The sequence below is a fragment of the Armigeres subalbatus genome, chromosome 2 (assembly GCF_024139115.2).
Source record: "Armigeres subalbatus isolate Guangzhou_Male chromosome 2, GZ_Asu_2, whole genome shotgun sequence".
Taxonomy (NCBI): domain Eukaryota; kingdom Metazoa; phylum Arthropoda; class Insecta; order Diptera; family Culicidae; genus Armigeres; species Armigeres subalbatus.
The window spans coordinates 211,667,469-211,688,443 of record NC_085140.1 but is presented as its reverse complement, the minus strand read 5'-3'; the positions used below and the strand labels follow the sequence as shown (position 1 = coordinate 211,688,443).

General features: G+C 41.4%; 1 protein-coding gene and 1 long non-coding RNA gene across 4 annotated transcripts in view; one reads left to right on the top strand and one right to left on the bottom strand.

The window, feature by feature from the left end:
• The window catches only part of LOC134211586 (DNA-binding protein D-ETS-3), a 321,549-nt gene that overhangs the window by 207,513 nt on the left and 93,061 nt on the right, over positions 1–20,975 (top strand). For all 3 annotated transcript variants that reach the window (XM_062688598.1, XM_062688597.1, XM_062688599.1), the window contains one exon: positions 14,181–14,228. In XM_062688598.1, the coding sequence (XP_062544582.1) occupies positions 14,181–14,228 (48 nt within the window). The remainder of the gene's footprint in view (positions 1–14,180; positions 14,229–20,975) is intronic.
• Positions 6,026–7,755, bottom strand: LOC134211590 (uncharacterized). The gene is made up of 3 exons (XR_009979046.1): positions 7,161–7,755; positions 7,034–7,098; positions 6,026–6,962 (listed from the first exon to the last, which is right to left on the bottom strand). It is a non-coding gene; the product is annotated as an uncharacterized LOC134211590 (long non-coding RNA).

Sequence of the window (20,975 nt, the reverse complement as noted above, 5' to 3'; positions counted from 1 at the left end):
GTTCATTGTGGTCACTTTCGATACATAGCTTGCTGACTTATGGTAATGTTTTTAGGTACAATCTCGGTTCCCTCAGCTCTGGTCCGTTTGGCACATTCCAAGAGCGAGTCCGTCGAGTATTGCCCGTAGAATGTTTGACCCCGAAGGTGTTTACTCGTCTTTAGGTTCATGGTTACTCACTAGGAGCTACATAGCTTAATAAACCGTGTAATCTTAAGATTGTATCAGACGAGGAAGCATCTTCTTCAAACTCGAAGCAAAGTAAACCCCAAGTCGCTTCCCCTGTAGGTCTTCCAATTCATAAGTGCTAGTCCCCAGCTTTTTCCGTACTACAGCCTGCTCGTATTTAGGTGCAAGTTTCTTGCAGAATCCTTTCCCTTTGTCAGACAAATCAAAGGTCCTTTTCAGTACCTTCTCACCTTCCACATATGTTGCACAATTTGAATTAGATCGTAGATTATACGTTTTTGCATGGCGTTGGTATGCTGATGCAAGATTTGCTTTAATGTCTCGGAACAGTTTTTCGCGTCGATCGGATTTCGTAACATCGTTATCGTCTGTCGAATCGTAGCTATCTCGTATCCGGCCGTATTCCCGGCCGTCCGACACCATGTTTCTGCCGAACACAATGAAGTATGGACTATACTTTGTGGATTCGTGAACCGCGTTGCGAATGGCGTTTGCTATTTCTTGTATATTATCCGCCCAGTGTTTATGCTCTTTTTTGAGCGTTGCTCTGATGGCCGTAGTAATGACGCGGTTCACCCGCTCGGTGTTGTTCACCTGGGGGTGGTACGCGGGTGTGAGCCAATGCGAAACATGGTACGATTCCAAAAGCTTTTTAAATTGCTTTGATACGAATTGAGATCCGTTATCCGTTAGCACTACCTCGGGGACCCCAAAAAGCCGGAAGATTACATTTTCGACAAAATCTGCTAAAGAACTAGCCTTAGCCTCGCGAAATGTCTGTACCAGTACAAATTTGCTGAATACATCCGTGGCTACGAGTAGGCACGTGTGCCTGTTCTTCCCCGATGGCGGTAAAGGACCCACATAATCTAATGTCACGAACTGCCACGGGTACTCCACCGGTTTTTGCGCTCCCATCGGCGGTGTGGCATTCGTGTTGCTCGCTTTACTGGTCTGACAAATTAGACATTCTCTACAGATCCGCCTGATTTCAGTGTTCATTTTGGCCAATAATAACGTTGTTTAATGGCCCCAGTGTTTTATCATACCCAAAATGTGCTTTATCGTGAATTTGCTTAACGATGAGCTCTCTGTCCGAGGCAGGTGGAAGCTGTTTCCACGCAAATCGAGGATCGCTCATTCGGTTCGGTGTTTTAACATACCGAAAGATTATTCCGTCAATCACTCGGTAGTCCTGGTATTTCGCTGGGTTCAGTCTTATGTCATCTAGCATATCGTCATAATCCGGATCGGTTTGCGTAACTTGCAGAACATCTATCTCGATCGACCTAGACAGGCAATCTGCTGTAATGTTACTTTTACCTTTCCGATACTCAAGGTTGAAGTCATAGGCCTGAATCCTTAATGCCCACCGCATAAGTTTTGCGTTGCCTGATTCTGTCCCGATGTTGAACAGCCACAACAAGCTTCTTGCGTCGGTGACAACACGGAACTTGGTACCTTCAATATAGTGTCTGAAATGTTGAATCGCTGACAGGATGCCGAGACACTCCTTCTCGACTGCTGAGTAACGTCTCTGAGTACGGTTGAGTTTTTTACTATAGTAACTAATCACCCTCGTAGCTCCATCTTGCTCTTGTACCAGCGCGGCACCTATCGCCCTATCAGACGCATCCGATTCTATCGTGAATATTTTGCTGAAGTCCGGGTTGCCCAATATTGGTGCCGATGTCAAAATCGATTTTAGTTCACGAAATGCGCTCTCAGCTTCATTGTTCCAAATAAACTTTTTGTTTTCTTTCGTGAGGAGATCTGTTATTGGGGCTGTTACCCTACTATAATCCTTGACGAAGCGCTGGTAGAACCCAGCGAGGCCCATAAGTCTACGGATGTCCTCCTGAGTCTTAGGTCTTGCGTAATCCAACACCGGTTGGATCCTGCTACTGTCTATTGCTACTCCGTGCTCATTTAGCAAATAGCCTAGGTACATTACCTGTTTCCGGCAAAACCGGGACTTTTCCAAGGAAATCGTCAAACCAGCTTGTCGAAGTCTCTCCCCTACAATTCTCAAAAGACGCAAGTGCTCTTCCAGCGTTTCAGTGGCTATGACTATGTCGTCGAGATATACGAACACTCTCGGTTCTAAGTCAAAGCCGAGAGCCTTGTTCATCAATCGCGACATCGTAAATGGCGCATTGATCACTCCAAATGGTAGAACCTTAAAGCGATATACTCCCTCCGATGTTCTAAAAGCTGTGAAGTTGCGACTTTTTTCGTTTAACGGAATTTGAAAGTACGCATCTTTCAAGTCTATGACGGAGAAGTACTTGGCCTTACCGAGGCGACGAAAATGTCCTGTATGTTTCTCATAGGGTAAGAATCTTTGACCGTCAATTTGTTTATCTTCCTGGAATCTAGGCATACTCGGACCTTCCCATTTTTCTTTGGAACAGGTACTAGTGGATTGGTCCATTCGCTATAGCATTCCTCGATAGCGTCTAGCGACTTAAATCTCTCCACTTCCTTTCTTATCGCTTCCTGCATGTACGGTGAGCATTTGTACATAGCCGGATTACGCGGTGTTGCTCCTTCTTTCAACACAATTTCATGCTCAATCAAATGTGTTCTACCTAATTTTCCGGTGGATGTCAATTCGAATCCTTTGATCACCCTCAGCAACTGCTCCCTTTCGTCTGCACTCAATTCGTGTTCCGTTTCAACCGATTCTGGATCTGGAGCCGCCTCAGTTGGTCCCTCGAAAACCGGAATATCTAGAGTATCGTCTTCTTCTTCTTCCTTCGTTTCCGGTGCCTGGTCGGTCGGCTCGATCGTAAAGCACATACTTTCGTTTTTCCGGTTCGGTACGGTTTCCAGATATTCTGGTCCTTTCCCCATATCGATCATTGGCTTGATCCCAAATGCGTCCCAGAAATCTGCTCCTAAAATAATGTCCCGTGAGATTTCCGGTACTACAATTGTAGGTATTACCTTCGTTACCCCCTTGTACGTGAACGGCATGTTCACCAATCCACGACAAGCATAGTTTGAGCCGTCAGCCGTGGCCACCCGTATGGCCGCAGGTTGCAACTTCAACCCGAATTTCTCGATCAACTCCATTGAATTTAATATACTTATGCCGGCCCCTGAGTCTAGCAATCCCTCTGCTTCATGGTCGAAAATATTAACTTTAATGTGTGGACATCTTCCGATCTTAATTTTTATATGGTAGACTTGACGAAGAGGATCAAACGTTTGTTGGGGAATGGTTGTCGATTTAGGGATGCTTAATTCTGACTTGCACCCTTCCCAAGTTTCCTGAGCCCCACTCTCTTGTGGCACTATCGGTCTCGCGCACCGCTCACAGCATCTAATCGTTCTCCCATATTTCCACATCCATAGCAGAAGATGTTTCGTGGTCTTGGACATTGCCTCCAGCCGTGTCCTACTTCCTGACAGTTCCAGCAACTTATTCTTGCTGAACCTGTTTCGACGTTTCTTTGGTCATGTGGTATAATCCCGTTGTTTGAATGACCCGATCGTACGATGTTCTGTTGCCGCCCTCTGATGTGGTTCACCATTGTTTCTTGGAGTTCTTCATCCTCGCTGTCTTCTCGTGCTACTTCCACTTGGTTAATCGGTCGCCGAACGTAAGGTTCTGTTGTCGACTGATGTATCTGGTGATCGGCAGCGTCGATGCGGTAGTTCAAATCTATGAGGTGTTGTAGATCGTTTACGCGTACGATTGATATTTTTGATCGATAGTGCTGCCTCATGTTGTCCCATATGACCTCGAACTTCCGTCTTCGAGACAATGGTTTGGACAACATACGGTCGAGCTTCTCAATCTCGGAAACAAAGGCTATAAACGACTCCCCTCGTTGCTGCTTCCGCTCCTGAATCTTTGATCGTATGCCTTGGTCCTTGTTGGGGTTTCCAAACCGATAGGTAATGCCGTTCCTGAAGTCCTCCCATGTATTTAGTTCATCAACGTAAGTGAAGAACCAGTCAGAGGCAGACCCTTCCAGTAACATGTGGATGTCCCGAAGTAGTACATCTTCCACTACCCCTTCACGTTCCGCAAGTTTGGTGGCCTTATAAATAAAGTCTTCCACTGACGTCCCTCGCGACTCTCCCGAGAACCGGAGCTTCCATTTCTCCACTCGACCGTGTCCTCTATCTCTGCCTCTTTCTCGTTCACGACGTTGTTCTCTCGGTCCTCGCCGGTACTCCGTCGGTCGATTACTCCTACTGTTGTAACTGTACACGGATTCCTCATGACTGTCGCGTTCGCTCCGGTTGTTGGAGGCTCCATCTGAATTCTACCGCGTCGCGAATACTCTTCTTCTGAATCAGAGTTCGTTAATTCATCCGCATAATGCGTTGGCCGATGTTCTACCCAACTTGGTCGAAAGCTTCCATTGTTTGGATGCCTGGCCTGCCAAGAATGACTTGTATGACCTTTACCTCCTACGTCTGTACCATCGTTTCTATTTCTCGTTAATTCTGCCAGCATTCGCTTCATGTCTTCCCATTCCGAGCGTGGTATCATCACGGTTTCCTCTACCTTCGGCCCCTCCTCGACAGCTTTAGGGTTGCCCCCTTCCAGGTTTGCTTTAGGATTTACATTAGAAGCATCTGGTAAAATCGGAAAGTCCCACTCGATATTTCGAGCTATGTTACCGAAACCTTCGGACACGGCTTTGCTCTTCGATAGACTATGATCGACCAGACCCTCTGTTCCTCCCTCGGCACCCTGAATTATATTGTTGATTTGATCCTTAAAAGGAGACAATGACGGACCAAACTGATAGTACTGCATTATTTTCTCAATTTTAAGGCTAAGTTCCCTCCGTTGTTTTTTTCCCTCTTCCGTCTCCGCAATACATCTTTTTACCCTATAATAATAATGGATTACTCTCGACTCATATTTTGCCTCCACCTTTTTGGACAAAGCTTTCTCTAAATTATCTATTCTCGCATGAATATGTCCGGCTTCATCTTCTATTTTTAGATTTGATCTGTAATTCTTCCCTTCTCTCTGGTCAGATTTGAACAAAGTTCTCAAATGTCTTTGTTTCCCTTGTACATCGAGCTTAAAAACTTCCTCTGGTTGATTACGGATCGACAACTCGTAGTCAATCTCTTCCTGGTTCAAATCTTCTGCCCTTGGCAAAGATCGATTCATATTGGTGAAAATTGTAATCTATTTCCAACCACAGAGGACAAATCAACAAACTTCTCCACACAGCACTTAGAATTTGAATTAAAGTTGCGATTAAATAAATTTTCCAGGAAAGCTTACTTTTTTTTTAAGCTCAACAAATAATAAATAAAACTTAGCAATAAATAATATAATGAATCAATTTAATTATAGTGTAGAATAAATTAAGTACATATATACATATACAAACAATTGTATTTAGGATTTAACTATGTATAATGTAATTATCAATAAATATGTCTGTTGAAACAGACAAAAAAAACATAACAAATAGTACAACGTAATAATATATACAATGACTGAGAAAATTCCAAGAAGTAATGAAAATTAAACTTGTCTTGTTCCCTTAGACCAATGTTTCAACCAAAGAAAAGTAGAGAAAATTCAAAAAGTTTATGATACAATACACAGTTACACCAAAAGAGAAAAAAGCCCCACGTTGGGCGCCAGTTATAACCCGCCAACCCGTCACGTTCCCCTGTTAAATGGATGGCTTAAGCGCCACTCCGTGAAGGAGACCACCCACCAGTTTAAGGTTTGCCCGGCCTGAGACTATCCAGAGGATAGGGTCAATGTTTCCCGAAATCGGGGAACGAAGTGACTGGTCGTGTCAAAACCGTCGTACTTAGCGTGAGCGTATCGACGCCGCAAGACTCTAAATCACGTACGTGCAACTACCAGAACCGCTCCAAAGACAATTAACCGTTCACAATAAGTTTTCATCACTGGCCCAGCTCTCCACAATCAAACGAATAAATCACGCTTTAGAATGAAAAGTTATCACGACTACAAATTGAAATTGATGATTCGTCCGCGAAAAGACATGGGAACCCCTCTCAGATGACTAACTGTTTGTCTACATTTACGGGAATCTACTTCATCAAGTTCGAGACGAATAGCAGTATGCTGTACGCTATAATTTCTACATTCACACACATCAAGTATAACACGAAGCTTTAATACAGTCAAACAAAGAGCTTTATTACATCTCGTTTATTCCTTTGCCTAGGCCTTTCTTCTTCCCCTTTTAACATATTGCTACACTATCGCATACTATCTAATCCCCATCAACCTACAGTGTATCGTGCGTGTTGTTTGTGCGTTACCCGTTCATTCACTCGCTGATCATGTACCAATCATTTAACGGAGGCAATTAAGTACTTGAAATTTATTGCCTCATGCGCATGGACGTTCACAGTACAAAATGCATGCAAATACTCACTACCTAGGTTTTACGTGGATGGTTGGATGGTGATGAGTCGGCGGCTGAGCACACAGAGCTGCTTACGCACTACTCCGGCCCGATGTCGACGGCTTTACGTGTCGATCGTTGATGACTCTCTCACCTGGCGCGTGGTCTTACGCTTGAACGCGGCACATGCGTCCGTTCGTCGAACAATAGTTCTCGCTGCTGTCGGTTGGACGCTGATGGGTTGGATGAGCCTGCCTGTCTAGGGCGCGTAAAAGGAACGTGACGCGGCCCTCTTCCGGCCACGTGTGCCCCGGGATTACCTCGACGCCGACGAGTGGGGTCAAAAGCGGTCTCTAATGGGATGGTGGTGTAACGGCAAATGGCTTCGCTGCCTCGCACCTAATTTAAAGAAACGCACACGCACTTTTGGTTGGGGACCTAACTAGGTTGCAATTATATCGCACTTTTACCTTTTCTAAACTAGTAACACGCACTGCCGCAACTTAGATCGAACAAATTACTGATTGACGATCAACTAGGGGAACAAAGGGGGAAAAGTTAACACATCATACAAAAGCTACCATGTCACAAACTAACATTTTAAATTACACCACGACGCGAAACAAATACGGACCACTTTTGCCTCTTCCACTGATCGAATCGAAGTGATCGATTAGAGTTGGAAATTGCCTCAGATTAACTGCGAATCTGTAAAATAATCCCCGGTTGCCGTGATATTACCCGAAGATAATATCACGAACGCTAATTCTCGCAATTGGACATAAAAGATTTAGCGGGCATCGCGACATCTCTTTCTGACGGCTTTCAAACATCCAGTCAAATTCTCTCCGATCTTGGAAGTAGAGTCCAAAGTCGAATAAGGAAGGTCAATGTATTTTGAATGGCGCATTTGCGGGTCGTTGTCCCTCTATTCAAGCTAATTTGCATAGCGAAATGACGCGCGGTTGGCTTGGGTCTCATGTTTAGCGTGTGTAACTGGTAATGGGAACTCACTTGATTAGCTTGTATGCCAGATGCAACCATTTCGAAGGCGTGAGGTGTGCGATTGTGTGGAGACTAACTTTAGGGATCTTATTAAGCAAAACGAACATTCATGCAATAGTTTCTAACTTATGAAATTCTATTATCGATTTTCCATGGGATTAAATTAAATAAGAAAACGTACTTGTTACAACATATATTGCTTTCGTTAAATTAGATATAACTCACCGTGCACCGCAATTAGTGAAAATGGTAGCGTAATTAGGTCTAACGGTGAATAGAGTGTTCGGTATTCCTTCGTAGATGACATAAATGTTAACCTGAGAAAATAGATTGTACCAATAAATTTTATTCATGCTTGATTTTATGAAATGCTGCTTGTCATGCTAACCTATGAAAAAAAAACTCAGGTTGACATTATGGATTTATCGTTTACTCAAAGGGCCGGATAGTAGATCGAGGGAAGCAGGACTACATCCTCGACCCGCTAAACCGTTTCCATTGCCGCCAAGCCCATCGTCCCTTCGGTACAACCAGAAAGTGATGCTTCAAATGGGGGCACCATGGTATCGTGCCAGCGCATTGCCTGCTTTCCAGGTGGCCTTACCACGCTCTATGTCCTCGGAAGGTGGGAAGGGTCGACTTCACGCCTGCTTCCCTCAGCACGACTGGTATCAAGAATGATGATGCCGCGTGCACCCCAAATTGACCTCTCTGCGATAGGGTCTATTCGCCAACACACAGAGGGACTTGCCGACGCGGTGCCTACGCCTGCCCCAGCCTTGACGAGGACCCCTTTCCGTCCTCGGGCTCGGAACCCGCCCGGTTGATCGATGCCGCGAAAGCGACGATACTATGTTGTTCTTCGCGCGGCCACTTGTTCGATAAAAGTATTGAGTTCGACCACAGGGCACCGATATGACCCATGAAGCCGACTCCAAACCCGACGAACCTCGAGACGACGCACCACCTTCTGTGTAACTCCGAGACGATTTGGGCGATAGCCGATAAAACGGCGTTCCAGCCAACTTTATCTTTACATATCCTCCGGACTAGGTTGTCCGTGGTAGTGTCCAGACTACATGTGGCAAGCATGTGGTCACGCATTATGCCAAAACGTGGGCACACGATTTCCCCATGGCGCCTCTCGACCCACGTACCTATTTCCGGTATCGACCTATGTGTCCATATTACCTGCACTGTGATTTTTCAGCTTGAACGCCGGGCACTTCGAACTTGTGCTTGCTTGCTGTTCGGAGCTTTGCTGAAACAAATCAAACAATTGGGAGGGTTCGTGCAAGATTGTGTCTTATGTCCCTCCAATCCGCAGCGTCGGCAGAGCTTGCTTCTGTCAGGGCCTTTGCAGTCCCTTAGCCTCGTCCGTGTTGATGACTAGGGCATCGCCCCTGGAGCGATTGGCGCCTACCATAGACTTCTTGCTATCCTCGTTCGCCTGGGCCTTCTTTTCGGCCCTTGACGTCTACGGATTCCTCTTGTTCTTGACCAAGGTCCAGGAGGCGTCATCCCCCTCTATTTCCCTGGTCTGGTGCGACTGAGAGCTCTCAGCCTGCCGTAACCCCTTACCACCGTCTTTCCTGGGTGGACGGACCTTTCTAGGCTCTTCCTCCCCCGGTTTTGGAGGTACCTGGTCGGGGTTCAGCTTCCCAGCCCCACTACCCTTGTTCGGGGTAGTAACCCTTCGCGTTTTGGAGCGGCCCCCAGGGAGCTCATCCCTGGAGACTGTCTCCCCGTATTTGTGTCTGCTCCGTTGAAGCAGTCACCCCCGACGTGCCCGCGAATACTTGAGCCTCAGTCTGGGTAGACTTTGGCACCACCGTCTTCGCTGGCACGCCTTCGGTTGATTCGACCTTGCCCGAGTCCGCGAATCCTTGGGCCTCAGTCTAGGTAGACCTCGACTACACGGATTTCACGGGTTTGCACATGGCCGTTCTGACCGCCCTATCCAACTTGGCGTCCAACATCGACTTTCGAAGTTTCAGCAAGCTCCCCTTGAGATCCTTACTGATATTATGCTTCGATGACGCGAAGTCGATGATGGCGACAGCTGTTCCGTCGCCACCTCGAAGGCCGAAAGCCCATCGCGTTTGCGGTTCATCGCCTTCACAAGCCATGGGCCGTCTATAACCTCTACCGGCGGAGCCTGGGATATGGTTAAATGACCCACGCTGGCGCTGCGCACTGAGCTGCCGACTATTGCCTCTGGCCTCCTAGGCGGAGACCTGAACAACCTACCTCTTGCGAAGTGGTTGTCGCCTGCACTACTACCACTAGTTGAAAAATTGACTTGGTTTTCCATTTTGGTCCCACGAGTTGCTCGGGAAAAGAGGTCCACCACGCCTGAGCCCAGCATGACGCGGTAAGGGACAATTACTGTGGAGGGTGCCCAGGTACCCCACAGGGACCGTTAAAGGCCTAGCTTATTATTTCACCGTCCTGGCCATGCATCCCCTCGGCACGGGTCGCTTGACGCCTTGGGATTAGGGGTTAGGGACGATGGTCCCGGTCTAACTCGCAGTGGCCATGGGGAGGGGTCGTCAAGCCCTTGGACAAAGTCCCTGCTGCCCCCAATTCATACACCGTTCTGACAGGATTCAAATGTATTTGATTTACTGATCCCCACACATATTATGTATAATAAAAAGTTTTGGAAATAGAAATTATCAAAACTCTACCAAAACTTAGATTTGATTGAATTAGTTCTACATCCGCCATTACGCTTTTTTGTGCGAGGTGCGAGGCCAGCGGAGGTACCCTCAGGGGTATATGTACCCCAGGTTGAGAACCGCTAGGTTAGAGGTATTCCTCGAAGAAGTACAATGCCAGTGTCGCTGTCAGATGATCACAACAATGAACAAGCGTTCCCCGAAGCGATGTTCACCGTATCAATCTTCCGGAGTCATGACGAAAAGTTGAGGATGGGGCTGGGAATCGAATCCACGACCATCCGCTTACAAGGCGAACGTGTGACCGAAAACGTTACGAGACCTCCTAGAAATTCGATTATATATGCAATAATAACGAAATATTCCAGATAAATCTCCATGTGACGAGTGTTAGGAATATGAGTCTGACCAGGATTTGAGTCAAACGGTAGGCTTCAAGGTTAACAATTTTGTATGATAAACGGCACGCAGGCACTTTTTATGCAGGACACGTATACCCTTTGAGCTTCATCCGTGGTTTGGAGCAAATATTCATTATGTTGGTCTTTCAATTTGGCAATCGGCTTAGAATGTGTATTTTCCCACTAGATCCCTCTGAAGAATGCTTTGCTAATCGGCAGCGATTAGTCTCAAATATGTAATTATCTATAATGAGTAGACCTCTTCATGTTTTCAAAAAGTATCAAAAATTAAGCCTGTCAGTCCAGAATCATAATCCTTATGCTAAAATAAGCCTCCTGTCAAATTTTCAGCTAATTCGGATAAAATTTCGAGGTGGCTCAAGTCGATTTAGTGTTTTTGGGCTATTTTCAATTTTGAAAAAAATCTAACAAGAGATATAAACGCCGAAAACCATCGCAACAACCTCTATATGGAAGATTTTGGTGTGCTCTACAAGTCTTGTGAACATTGCGATTCGTTCTGATCACGTTTTGAACAAGTTAAAATGATTTTCGAACTTGTAAGTGCATAAAAACACTGTTTACACTAAAAGTAGTTGTTCTACAAAATTCTTGAATTTATGACAAACCATTTCTAATTTAAAATATTTATTTTCCCCTTTTTCCTCTGGACATTTGAGTAATATAACTTCTAAAGTCCGATTTACCGTTAAATTCTTAAGAATCAGAAGCTGAACATTTGTCATAAATTTGCACGTTGGGATTTCGTCAAACAAGTTGTTCGAACAAAGAAGCTTTAATTTCACTTGTTACTACGTCGCACTAAATGGTAAAAGCATACAGACATTAAGCATATGCGGTATTTCGAAAACTTTCGTTTCAGGTGGTTCGAAACGAAATTCCGCGGAATTTCGCGGAATTTGAGCATGGCAAAATCTGACTTTTTGATTTCGTTTCGTTTCGTATAATTAGAAAAATTTCGCTAGAAAAAACTAGCTTCTAACGAAATTTAACGGAATTTCGCGGAATTTCGAAACAAATTAAACTTGAACCATACTTTATATTATCAAAAAAATTTGGCTGCGCCGCTGAACAAAATCATAAAAAAATTACATTTTTATGTTATACAGCTTTTTCTACTAACTTACTAGCTTACTACATAATCCCATTATGAGTCGACACATACGTGTTATGTTTTCTTCTATGCAACGTCTTCGGTGTTTGTTAGAAATATCTAAAAGAAAATGAAAAGTATCTTTAACTATTCTATCTTATGTTTTACAAAAGTGATCCGACTCAATATTTAAGACGTCAGGCTTAGAGTGTAAATTTGATTGGATATAATAAATCAGATAAGTATAACTTTGTTAAAGCGGCAAAGTCGTGGCGTGGATTCCTAGGGCCCTTTTAAGCTTTTAGAGCCTCTTTCTTATTAAAGGCCAATTTGTTCACCTCAGGCCTCAAACCAGGTGCAAGCGCATGAGTAAGCACCGTTTAAGAGTTAGGAAGGCCCTAAGGAAAACATAATGCAACGTTTTACGTTTAAGCAACAATTAGAATCTTACCTAAAAGTAAGAATAAAAAGTTCAGAGGATTGAAGGTACTCCACACAACAGTCAATATTAGGCGAATCATCGAAATGTACATTCAGCCCCCAAGATTTAAACTCTGAGATATTATTTGACTTTTTGCACAATATGAGTGCAGAATCGATCGTGTTGCTGGGACGGCACAGGACGGCAGCTAGTCTAGAAAACGCAAACTGAAAAAAATCTGCCACGCGAGCATATTTTTTGACGTAGGACTACGTCTGTCTTTTCTATATTGGGGTACACTTTACGATTGCGAATATCAGGGACCGTCACGAAAATATGATAGACTTTAAACTTCAATATATCAGCCGTTTCTCGATGGATTTCAATTTTTTTGGATCATTCGCTTCTTTGTATTTATATAAAAATACTGATTTTTTATCGAATTTTTTTATCTATTTTTTATCAAAAATTGATAAAAAGTTCAGAAATAGGTAAACCAACCAATCACGTACATGCATCACTAGCACAGACATAAAAAATCAATCACTTGCGGGTTAGGATCTAATCCTCAGTTTAAACAAGATTTCATATGAGAGAGTTAGTTCTGAAAATGTATTGCGAGAGATCGGCTGGTACCTGGTGCTGGGAATTTGGTTTCATCAGTACCCGCTAAGCTGTGGTGGACGACGGAGGTCCTTCGTAGCTTAGTAGGGAAAGCAAAGCAAGAACAATGAGATTTTTTTTATCCCAAGAAGATTATTCAATTGGTAAGCTCTGCATATTCGCTGTTTCTCGGCCAATCATGATTAGCAACTACGATGTGTACAATTAATAATTTTTTACTATTAGCACAATATGTAAGGAACATTGAGGAGTCGTGGGCTTTTTGCATGCCTCATATGCACACACATATACAAAGACAACCACACAACAATTTCTATATTTTTACATACTTACTGATATAAAACTGAACTGATAAAAAAATGATCAATTTAAAGGACCACTCGCTCCACGATGAATTAATTTGAATGCAACAAAAATGCTGGGGTATCGCCAATAGTATATAAACGGGAACGTGGCAATTTATCACATACTGCTTCTTCTGTAATTATAGCTCTATTGGTTGTAAAACAGATAATTAGTTTCGAAAAAGTAAAATTAGAATTGCGTATATATAATGTAAAACCAATTAAAAAAAATCCGCGGAAAAAAATTAAAATTTCGTTTCGTTTCGTAAAATTTCGAATTCAATGGACCTTGATTTCGTATCGTTTCGAAATCTCGGAAGTAAATCTATATTTCGTTTCGATTCGTATCGAATAAACATAGATATTTTAAATTTCGTTTCGTTTCGTTTCGTTAGGAAAAAGTGTGTTATCGCATACCCTTAACAGACATATGGTGAAATTAACCAAATTTGGAAGTCGTTTGTTGTAAGCATCAAATATCATACGATTTGATTTATGTTTTGTTCGAATAATTTGTTTAAGGAAATCCTAGCGTGCAAATTTATGACAAATGTTCAGCTTCTGATTTTTAAGAATTCAACGGTAAATCGGACTTTAGAAGTTATATTACTCAAATGTTTTTTCAAAATTGAAAATAGCCCAAAAACATTAAATCGATTTGAGCCACCTCGAAATTTTATCAGAATTAGCTGAAAATTTGACAGGAGGCTTATTTTAGGATAAGAATTGTGATTCTGGACTGACAGGTTGAATTTTAAATACTTTTTGAAAACATGAAGAGGTCTAATAATGACGCACGGAAATGATGTTAATCTCATACAACAGATCTTGGAAATCATATAATAATATCTTATAAAGGAGCATATAATCGAGTTAGCTTTCTCTAAGTTTTAAGCTGTCGGGTTTCTTTATCATTTTGATCACTGAATTGATTTCAACAAATATTTTTGTTCTGATGTTTTGTCACAAGAAAAAAATGTGAGCTATGTTATTGATCTAACTTTTATCTATTTTCTTGCATTTCCAGATCCATATCAGATGTTCGGTCCCACCAGCAGTCGACTAGCTAGCTCAGGTAAGCAACGATAAATATATTTCTCTTCCTCAAAAAATGTCGCTCCGCGCGAGCAAACAAAACGGCGAATAAACTATACACATTCCATTGGTTCCATAACGAGAATCCAATCCATCGCGGCTCGAAACAGCTCAAGGAAATTCGAGGGTACACTTCTTCCGACGTTTCGTGACATGGGTGAGGTGTCAAATACGACTTTCCTGAACCAATTGCAAGAGAAGTTGTGGTAGCAGCACCAAGCGTGGAATACAACAGTGTGCTTCTCTTCTGTCGGAAAATCAATAATTTTGCATAAAGAAACATGACCTTTATTTACGCCTTTGCGCTCCAACATTTCCGAACCAATTCCGGCCGTTTTCCCGTTTTTGCCTGACCCGACAGAAGTGGCAGGAAGGAATACCATCCCCGCACTACCCTGAGGACCATGGCCGGCGCTCCAGAAGTCGGCTCACAGGCGCGCACGAAGCTGTTGTTGATTAATTACCACTTCCTTTATGGGTTAGAAATACATTAAGCTTTCACTGGTGTTTTTTCCTTCCTCTAATTCTTCGGTTCCCTTCGAAAACTTTTTTCCTTCCCTTCCAGTGCAACCCATTCTACAGTTTGCCATGTGATTATTCATAACTTCCACTTTCCGATTTGCCGCGCAGCCATCTTGATAAAACGTGGTCCCGCACACAACCTCTGAAGCCGGAGCCGCCACGTCATGCCACGGTTGTCGTCGTGTGTTTCGCGTGCTCCGGCCGATCTCCTTCGCTTCAGGTTCCAACCCAGCGGTCTGCGGCAGCGGGGGTTCAGAGGAAAACCAATTCCAAAAGTTTCCCCCCGCGGCTGCTTCCGCTTTCGTTATAGAATAATTATAATTCTTTTCCTACTGTTGAGAGGCTGTACTTTTTCACCTCGGTTCGGACTCGGTAATGTTGAGGCTGGCAAGAAATTAAGCCACAAACATTCTACTACACATTTATTCTGTCAAGAACTGTGGAAACTATGATTATAGTTACTGATGTTTGTTTTAGAAAGTGAAGTTTCGAAATGTTCTATATATTAATACATTTTAAATAATTAAATTATTTTATCGAATATTTTCAAACAAAATCGTGAAAAACTAAAATTTGTATGGAATATTTGTATGTAAATAGTGTATACAATGTGTTTTCTACACAAACTACATATTCATGCAGTGACAGGAAAAAAAGCTCTCAGTAAAAATTGTGGAAATGCTGAATAGTACATAAAATCAGACCGAGTTCTAGTCGGAATGTAGGGCTATTGATAATAAAAAAGAAAGCTTTCCATCTATTTTCTTCACTTTGAACCGAAACTTCCTAAACGTTTTACAAGATTATTTTTCTGAATTCCAAGTCAACTACTGCAAACTTTACGTTGTACGTTTTTTAAGGTACTTTCTATATAACTATTACGCATTAATTCATATTTGTAAATTTACCAAGTCGGAGATCCCACATGTAGTGAATACGCTCCGCTGAGCTGCATAAATTGCTGATAAAACTTTTAATCAATTACCTACTTGAGTGAGATGTACTAATATTCAGAGCATTAGTGATTAATCATAGATTTAATCATGATTAATGAATAATGGGTAATTTAATCATTATTCATTAATCATAATCATACAAAAAATACTATTCAATCATTAATCACTAATCGTTAATCATAGATTTTTACATTTAATCATTAATCACTAATCATATTCATGACTCTTTCTGGTTTATTCATTAATCATCAACTTTTAATCATAGCATACATCGCTTTTATTCATTAATCTTTAATCATAATCATACAATTTTTATACCTTTTAATAACACAATTTGATAGAAAGGTTACTTGATTATTGATCAATATGCAAATCATATAATTTGATTATTCATAATCATTAATCATTAATCATATCGATCGTTAATCATTAATCATACACATATTGTGTCAAAATTCAATCACGATCGGTAATCGTTAATCATACTTCAAACGTTTTATTCATTAATCATAATCGTTAATCATTGCCAAAAATTAATTTAATCCTTAATCATAATCATTAATCACTGTAAAAAATGAATAAATCATTAATCATAATCTTTAATCATAGAGCTGAATGATTTAATCATAACAAATTTAATCATTCATTGGAAGCTTTATTCATTAACGCTCTGCTAATATCACACAATTGTACTAGAAAACCCAGATTCAGAAACAGCAAGCTTTTGGATAACTCATCTGTGCCGAAATATATGGCCACGGTGGCCACCCGTTAGCTGTAGTGGTGTGATATCTTGATAGAAAATAATCCTCAACAATTTTTCAACCACTAGTCCGTGGTTCAGCGCGCGGTGTTGATGGTATCAACTAATTACCCTGCCAATTTGAGCACTAATTAGCCCTTACCCATGTTCCACCATCGCCAATTACCAGAAAATGCGCTGATCTTGATGGCGTTGGTTAGTTCTTCGGGCAAAATGCACATCAAGTCCTTCAGTGTCCGACCGAGGCGCCAAACCGCAAAGGTCATGAAAGAAATATCCTCTGCACCCAGTTTTTCCGCCTCTCTGCTGCCAACACGAGCGCGAACGAGCGTCGAGCGAAAAAAAAACGCTGCAAAAATCCGGAAACGCACAAAGGAAGCAGACGGTACTAGGGCAGTCCTACTGAACGGAGCGGGGTGGGGTAGAAAAAAAAACTACGAAATCATGTTTTGTTGTATTTATTAATATTTATGAATGAAAAAGAGCAAGAAATATAAAGCGTTTAATTAAATTTCCGGCGACCGCGCGACAGAGCCGCGCCAATGCACGAAGAACCTTTGCACATCGGCTTTGAAGCGCCATCGAGCTCCCCAGCAGCAAAGCGCGAACGCGAACGGGCAGAAGGGAAAAAATGAACGCGAAACAAAAAAAAATCGCAGTCCTGAAAAGCTTTCGCCGCTGGTAATTAGCACTGTTGGCAGTGTGAATGGCGCTCGGCACTGGTTGTAGCGCTGTCGGTATATGCGGAGATCGCCGAGAAGTGTCGCCGGCATGGTCCCGGAAAAAAAATCCAGCAAAAACTCATCCTACACACGAAGAGGGAAATAAGACCTTTCATTACTAATTAAAAGTATTAATTATAGAATCTCATTAAGATAGATGTCGCTTTCAGTTATCAACAGTGGGTATGTAGGGATAGGGATATGCTACCAATCTAATATGGTTGAGTTGTGATGAATATGCATAGCAGCAGAGTTTTTATCAATGAACGTTAACGAAGCTTCCAGATGTAAACTAGACTAGACTAGAACTAGACTATGAACGTTAACGAAGCTTCCAGAAATTATTTGTTTTTTACAATGTCTGAAACGCGATGTCCTTATGCTCAACACGTATTGGAGGTAACCACTTCCTTCTGTGGGATTTGATTCCACGACCCCAGTACGCTAGACAGGCGCCTTCCCTACTAATCTACGAAGGACCTCCGTCGTCCGCCGCAGCTCAGCAGGTGCTGGTGAGTCCAAATTCAAAGCACCAGGCGCATAGCTGAACTCTCGCAATTTATTTTTGGAACCAACTCTCTAACACGTATTGTCATAACATAGTATTAACATAACATTGTACAAAATAATTATTTAGTCGTTTACCAAGATTGCATTCTCATTGCACCAACTTTCCTTTCTCGTGATGCTCTCGGAGATGCAGAGAATTCTTCGGTCTCTTATTGTAATTGTAAGTATCGAACTATATTATTATAGTACTCCGGTGGTGGCGTGCTGCTAGCGATTCGTTCTTGCTATAAATCCCGTCTACAGAAAATTCGGCTCTTGAGCAAATTTGGGTGGCCGACAGTTCGGGCACCAGTACGGGCGTGATTTACATACAACAGATTTAGTGAGTAACAGCATTTTGATCAACAAGCATCTCACCTCAGTGGATTGGATTCTTGCTCAAATGGGTGTAAAGGATAATATCGTCGTTATAGGCGATTTTATTTTTTAAACTATCATTTATTTGGAAGGCTCATTTGCCGCAAAGCGTTACGGAGCCGGAATCATGTTATTGAATACAGTTTTTCATGATTCTTATACAATCATATTAGTTTTGGGGAAACGAAAGACTCGCGGTTTGATCGAGTTTAGGGAATACAATTCTCGCGTGGTTTTTGAAAACGTCGTAAGTCCAAAAGAGAGGCTCTCTTTGTTTACTTTCTCTTTTGATTATTACGAAGCCATACTAACAGTTACATTGAATTTTTTCACAGAGATCCGAAGAAACTGGCTTTGTTTAGCGTGCTGAGGTGAAAATATTGTAATAAATACAAAACTAGCTTCAATATTAGTTAAAGAGAGCGTAATGAAAGAGAGTCTCTCATTTGAACATACGACGTTTTCAAAAATCATGCTAGAATTATACAATAGGAAATCGACGGGCTATTTTAATCTTTGCGGTATAACATGGCATGGAGATTCGAGCGGTACATTTTTTTTCTCTTCGATATCCTGTGTATATATTAATTTGCAGGATGCTCATGCTGCCCATGATCGCATATTTGTAACATTTGCATTTTTTAATATTTTGAATTACGTTTGTTACGAGTCAGTTACTGATAGTCCCAGGGAAGCAAATTAGGCAATACTATCTGGCTTACTTATCTATTTATTTATTTCGTCAACCGACGTAGACTAGTACAAATACATATACATGTTTTTTTTCTTTCGTAATGCTATAGCAGATTATGAAATACAATAAAAAACGTAAAAAAAAAATTTTTTTTGCTGGTGTTGTTTGTAATTATGAATTTAATTTGTTGAATTTCTTATGTTTGATTTTTAAAAATATTGTTTAATGTTATGCCGAGACATTGTTAAGTCAATAGCTTCGCAGTGTTGATTATAAACAGCCATCATTCGGTTAAGAGGTCCAAATTTGGCATAATTTGTTCGGCGGTGGTTAGTGAAAAATAATGTCCTATGTAAGGGTATGCGATAACACACTTTTTCCTAACGAAACGAAACGAAACGAAATTTAAAATGTCTATGTTTATTCGATACGAATCGAAACGAAATATAGATTTACTTCCGAGATTTCGAAACGATACGAAATCAAGGTCCATTGAATTCGAAATTTTACGAAACGAAACGAAATTTTAATTTTTTTTCCGCGGAATTTTTTTAATTGGTTTTACATTATATATACGCAATTCTAATTTTACTTTTTCGAAACTAATTATCTGTTTTACAACCAATAGAGCTATAATTACAGAAGAAGCAGTATGTGATAAATTGCCACGTTCCCGTTTATATACTATTGGCGATACCCCAGCATTTTTGTTGCATTCAAATTAATTCATCGTGGAGCGAGTGGTCCTTTAAATTGATCATTTTTTATCAGTTCAGTTTTATATCAGTAAGTATGTAAAAATATAGAAATTGTTGTGTGGTTGTCTTTGTATATGTGTGCATATGAGGCATGCAAAAAGCCCACGACTCCTCAATGTTCCTTACATATTGTGCTAATAGTAAAAAAATATTAATTGTACACATCGTAGTTGCTAATCATGATTGGCCGAGAAACAGCGAATATGCAGAGCTTACCAATTGAATAATCTTCTTGGGATAAAAAAAATCTCATTGTTCTTGCTTTGCTTTCCCTACTAAGCTACGAAGGACCTCCGTCGTCCACCACAGCTTAGCGGGTACTGATGAAACCAAATTCCCAGCACCAGGTACCAGCCGATCTCTCGCAATACATTTTCAGAACTAACTCTCTCATATGAAATCTTGTTTAAACTGAGGATTAGATCCTAACCCGCAAGTGATTGATTTTTTATGTCTGTGCTAGTGATGCATGTACGTGATTGGTTGGTTTACCTATTTCTGAACTTTTTATCAATTTTTGATAAAAAATAGATAAAAAAATTCGATAAAAAATCAGTATTTTTATATAAATACAAAGAAGCGAATGATCCAAAAAAATTGAAATCCATCGAGAAACGGCTGATATATTGAAGTTTAAAGTCTATCATATTTTCGTGACGGTCCCTGATTTTCGCAATCGTAAAGTGTACCCCAATATAGAAAAGACAGACGTAGTCCTACGTCAAAAAATATGCTCGCGAGGCAGATTTTTTTCAGTTTGCGTTTTCTAGACTAGCTGCCGTCCTGTGCCGTCCCAGCAACACGATCGATTCTGCACTCATATTGTGCAAAAAGTCAAATAATATCTCAGAGTTTAAATCTTGGGGGCTGAATGTACATTTCGATGATTCGCCTAATATTGACTGTTGTGTGGAGTACCTTCAATCCTCTGAACTTTTTATTCTTACTTTTAGGTAAGATTCTAATTGTTGCTTAAACGTAAAACGTTGCATTATGTTTTCCTTAGGGCCTTCCTAACTCTTAAACGGTGCTTACTCATGCGCTTGCACCTGGTTTGAGGCCTGAGGTGAACAAATTGGCCTTTAATAAGAAAGAGGCTCTAAAAGCTTAAAAGGGCCCTAGGAATCCACGCCACGACTTTGCCGCTTTAACAAAGTTATACCTATCTGATTTATTATATCCAATCAAATTTACACTCTAAGCCTGACGTCTTAAATATTGAATCGGATCACTTTTGTAAAACATAAGATAGAATAGTTAAAGATACTTTTCATTTTCTTTTAGATATTTCTAACAAACACCGAAGACGTTGCATAGAAGAAAACATAACACGTATGTGTCGACTCATAATGGGATTATGTAGTAAGCGTTAGTAGAAAAAGCTG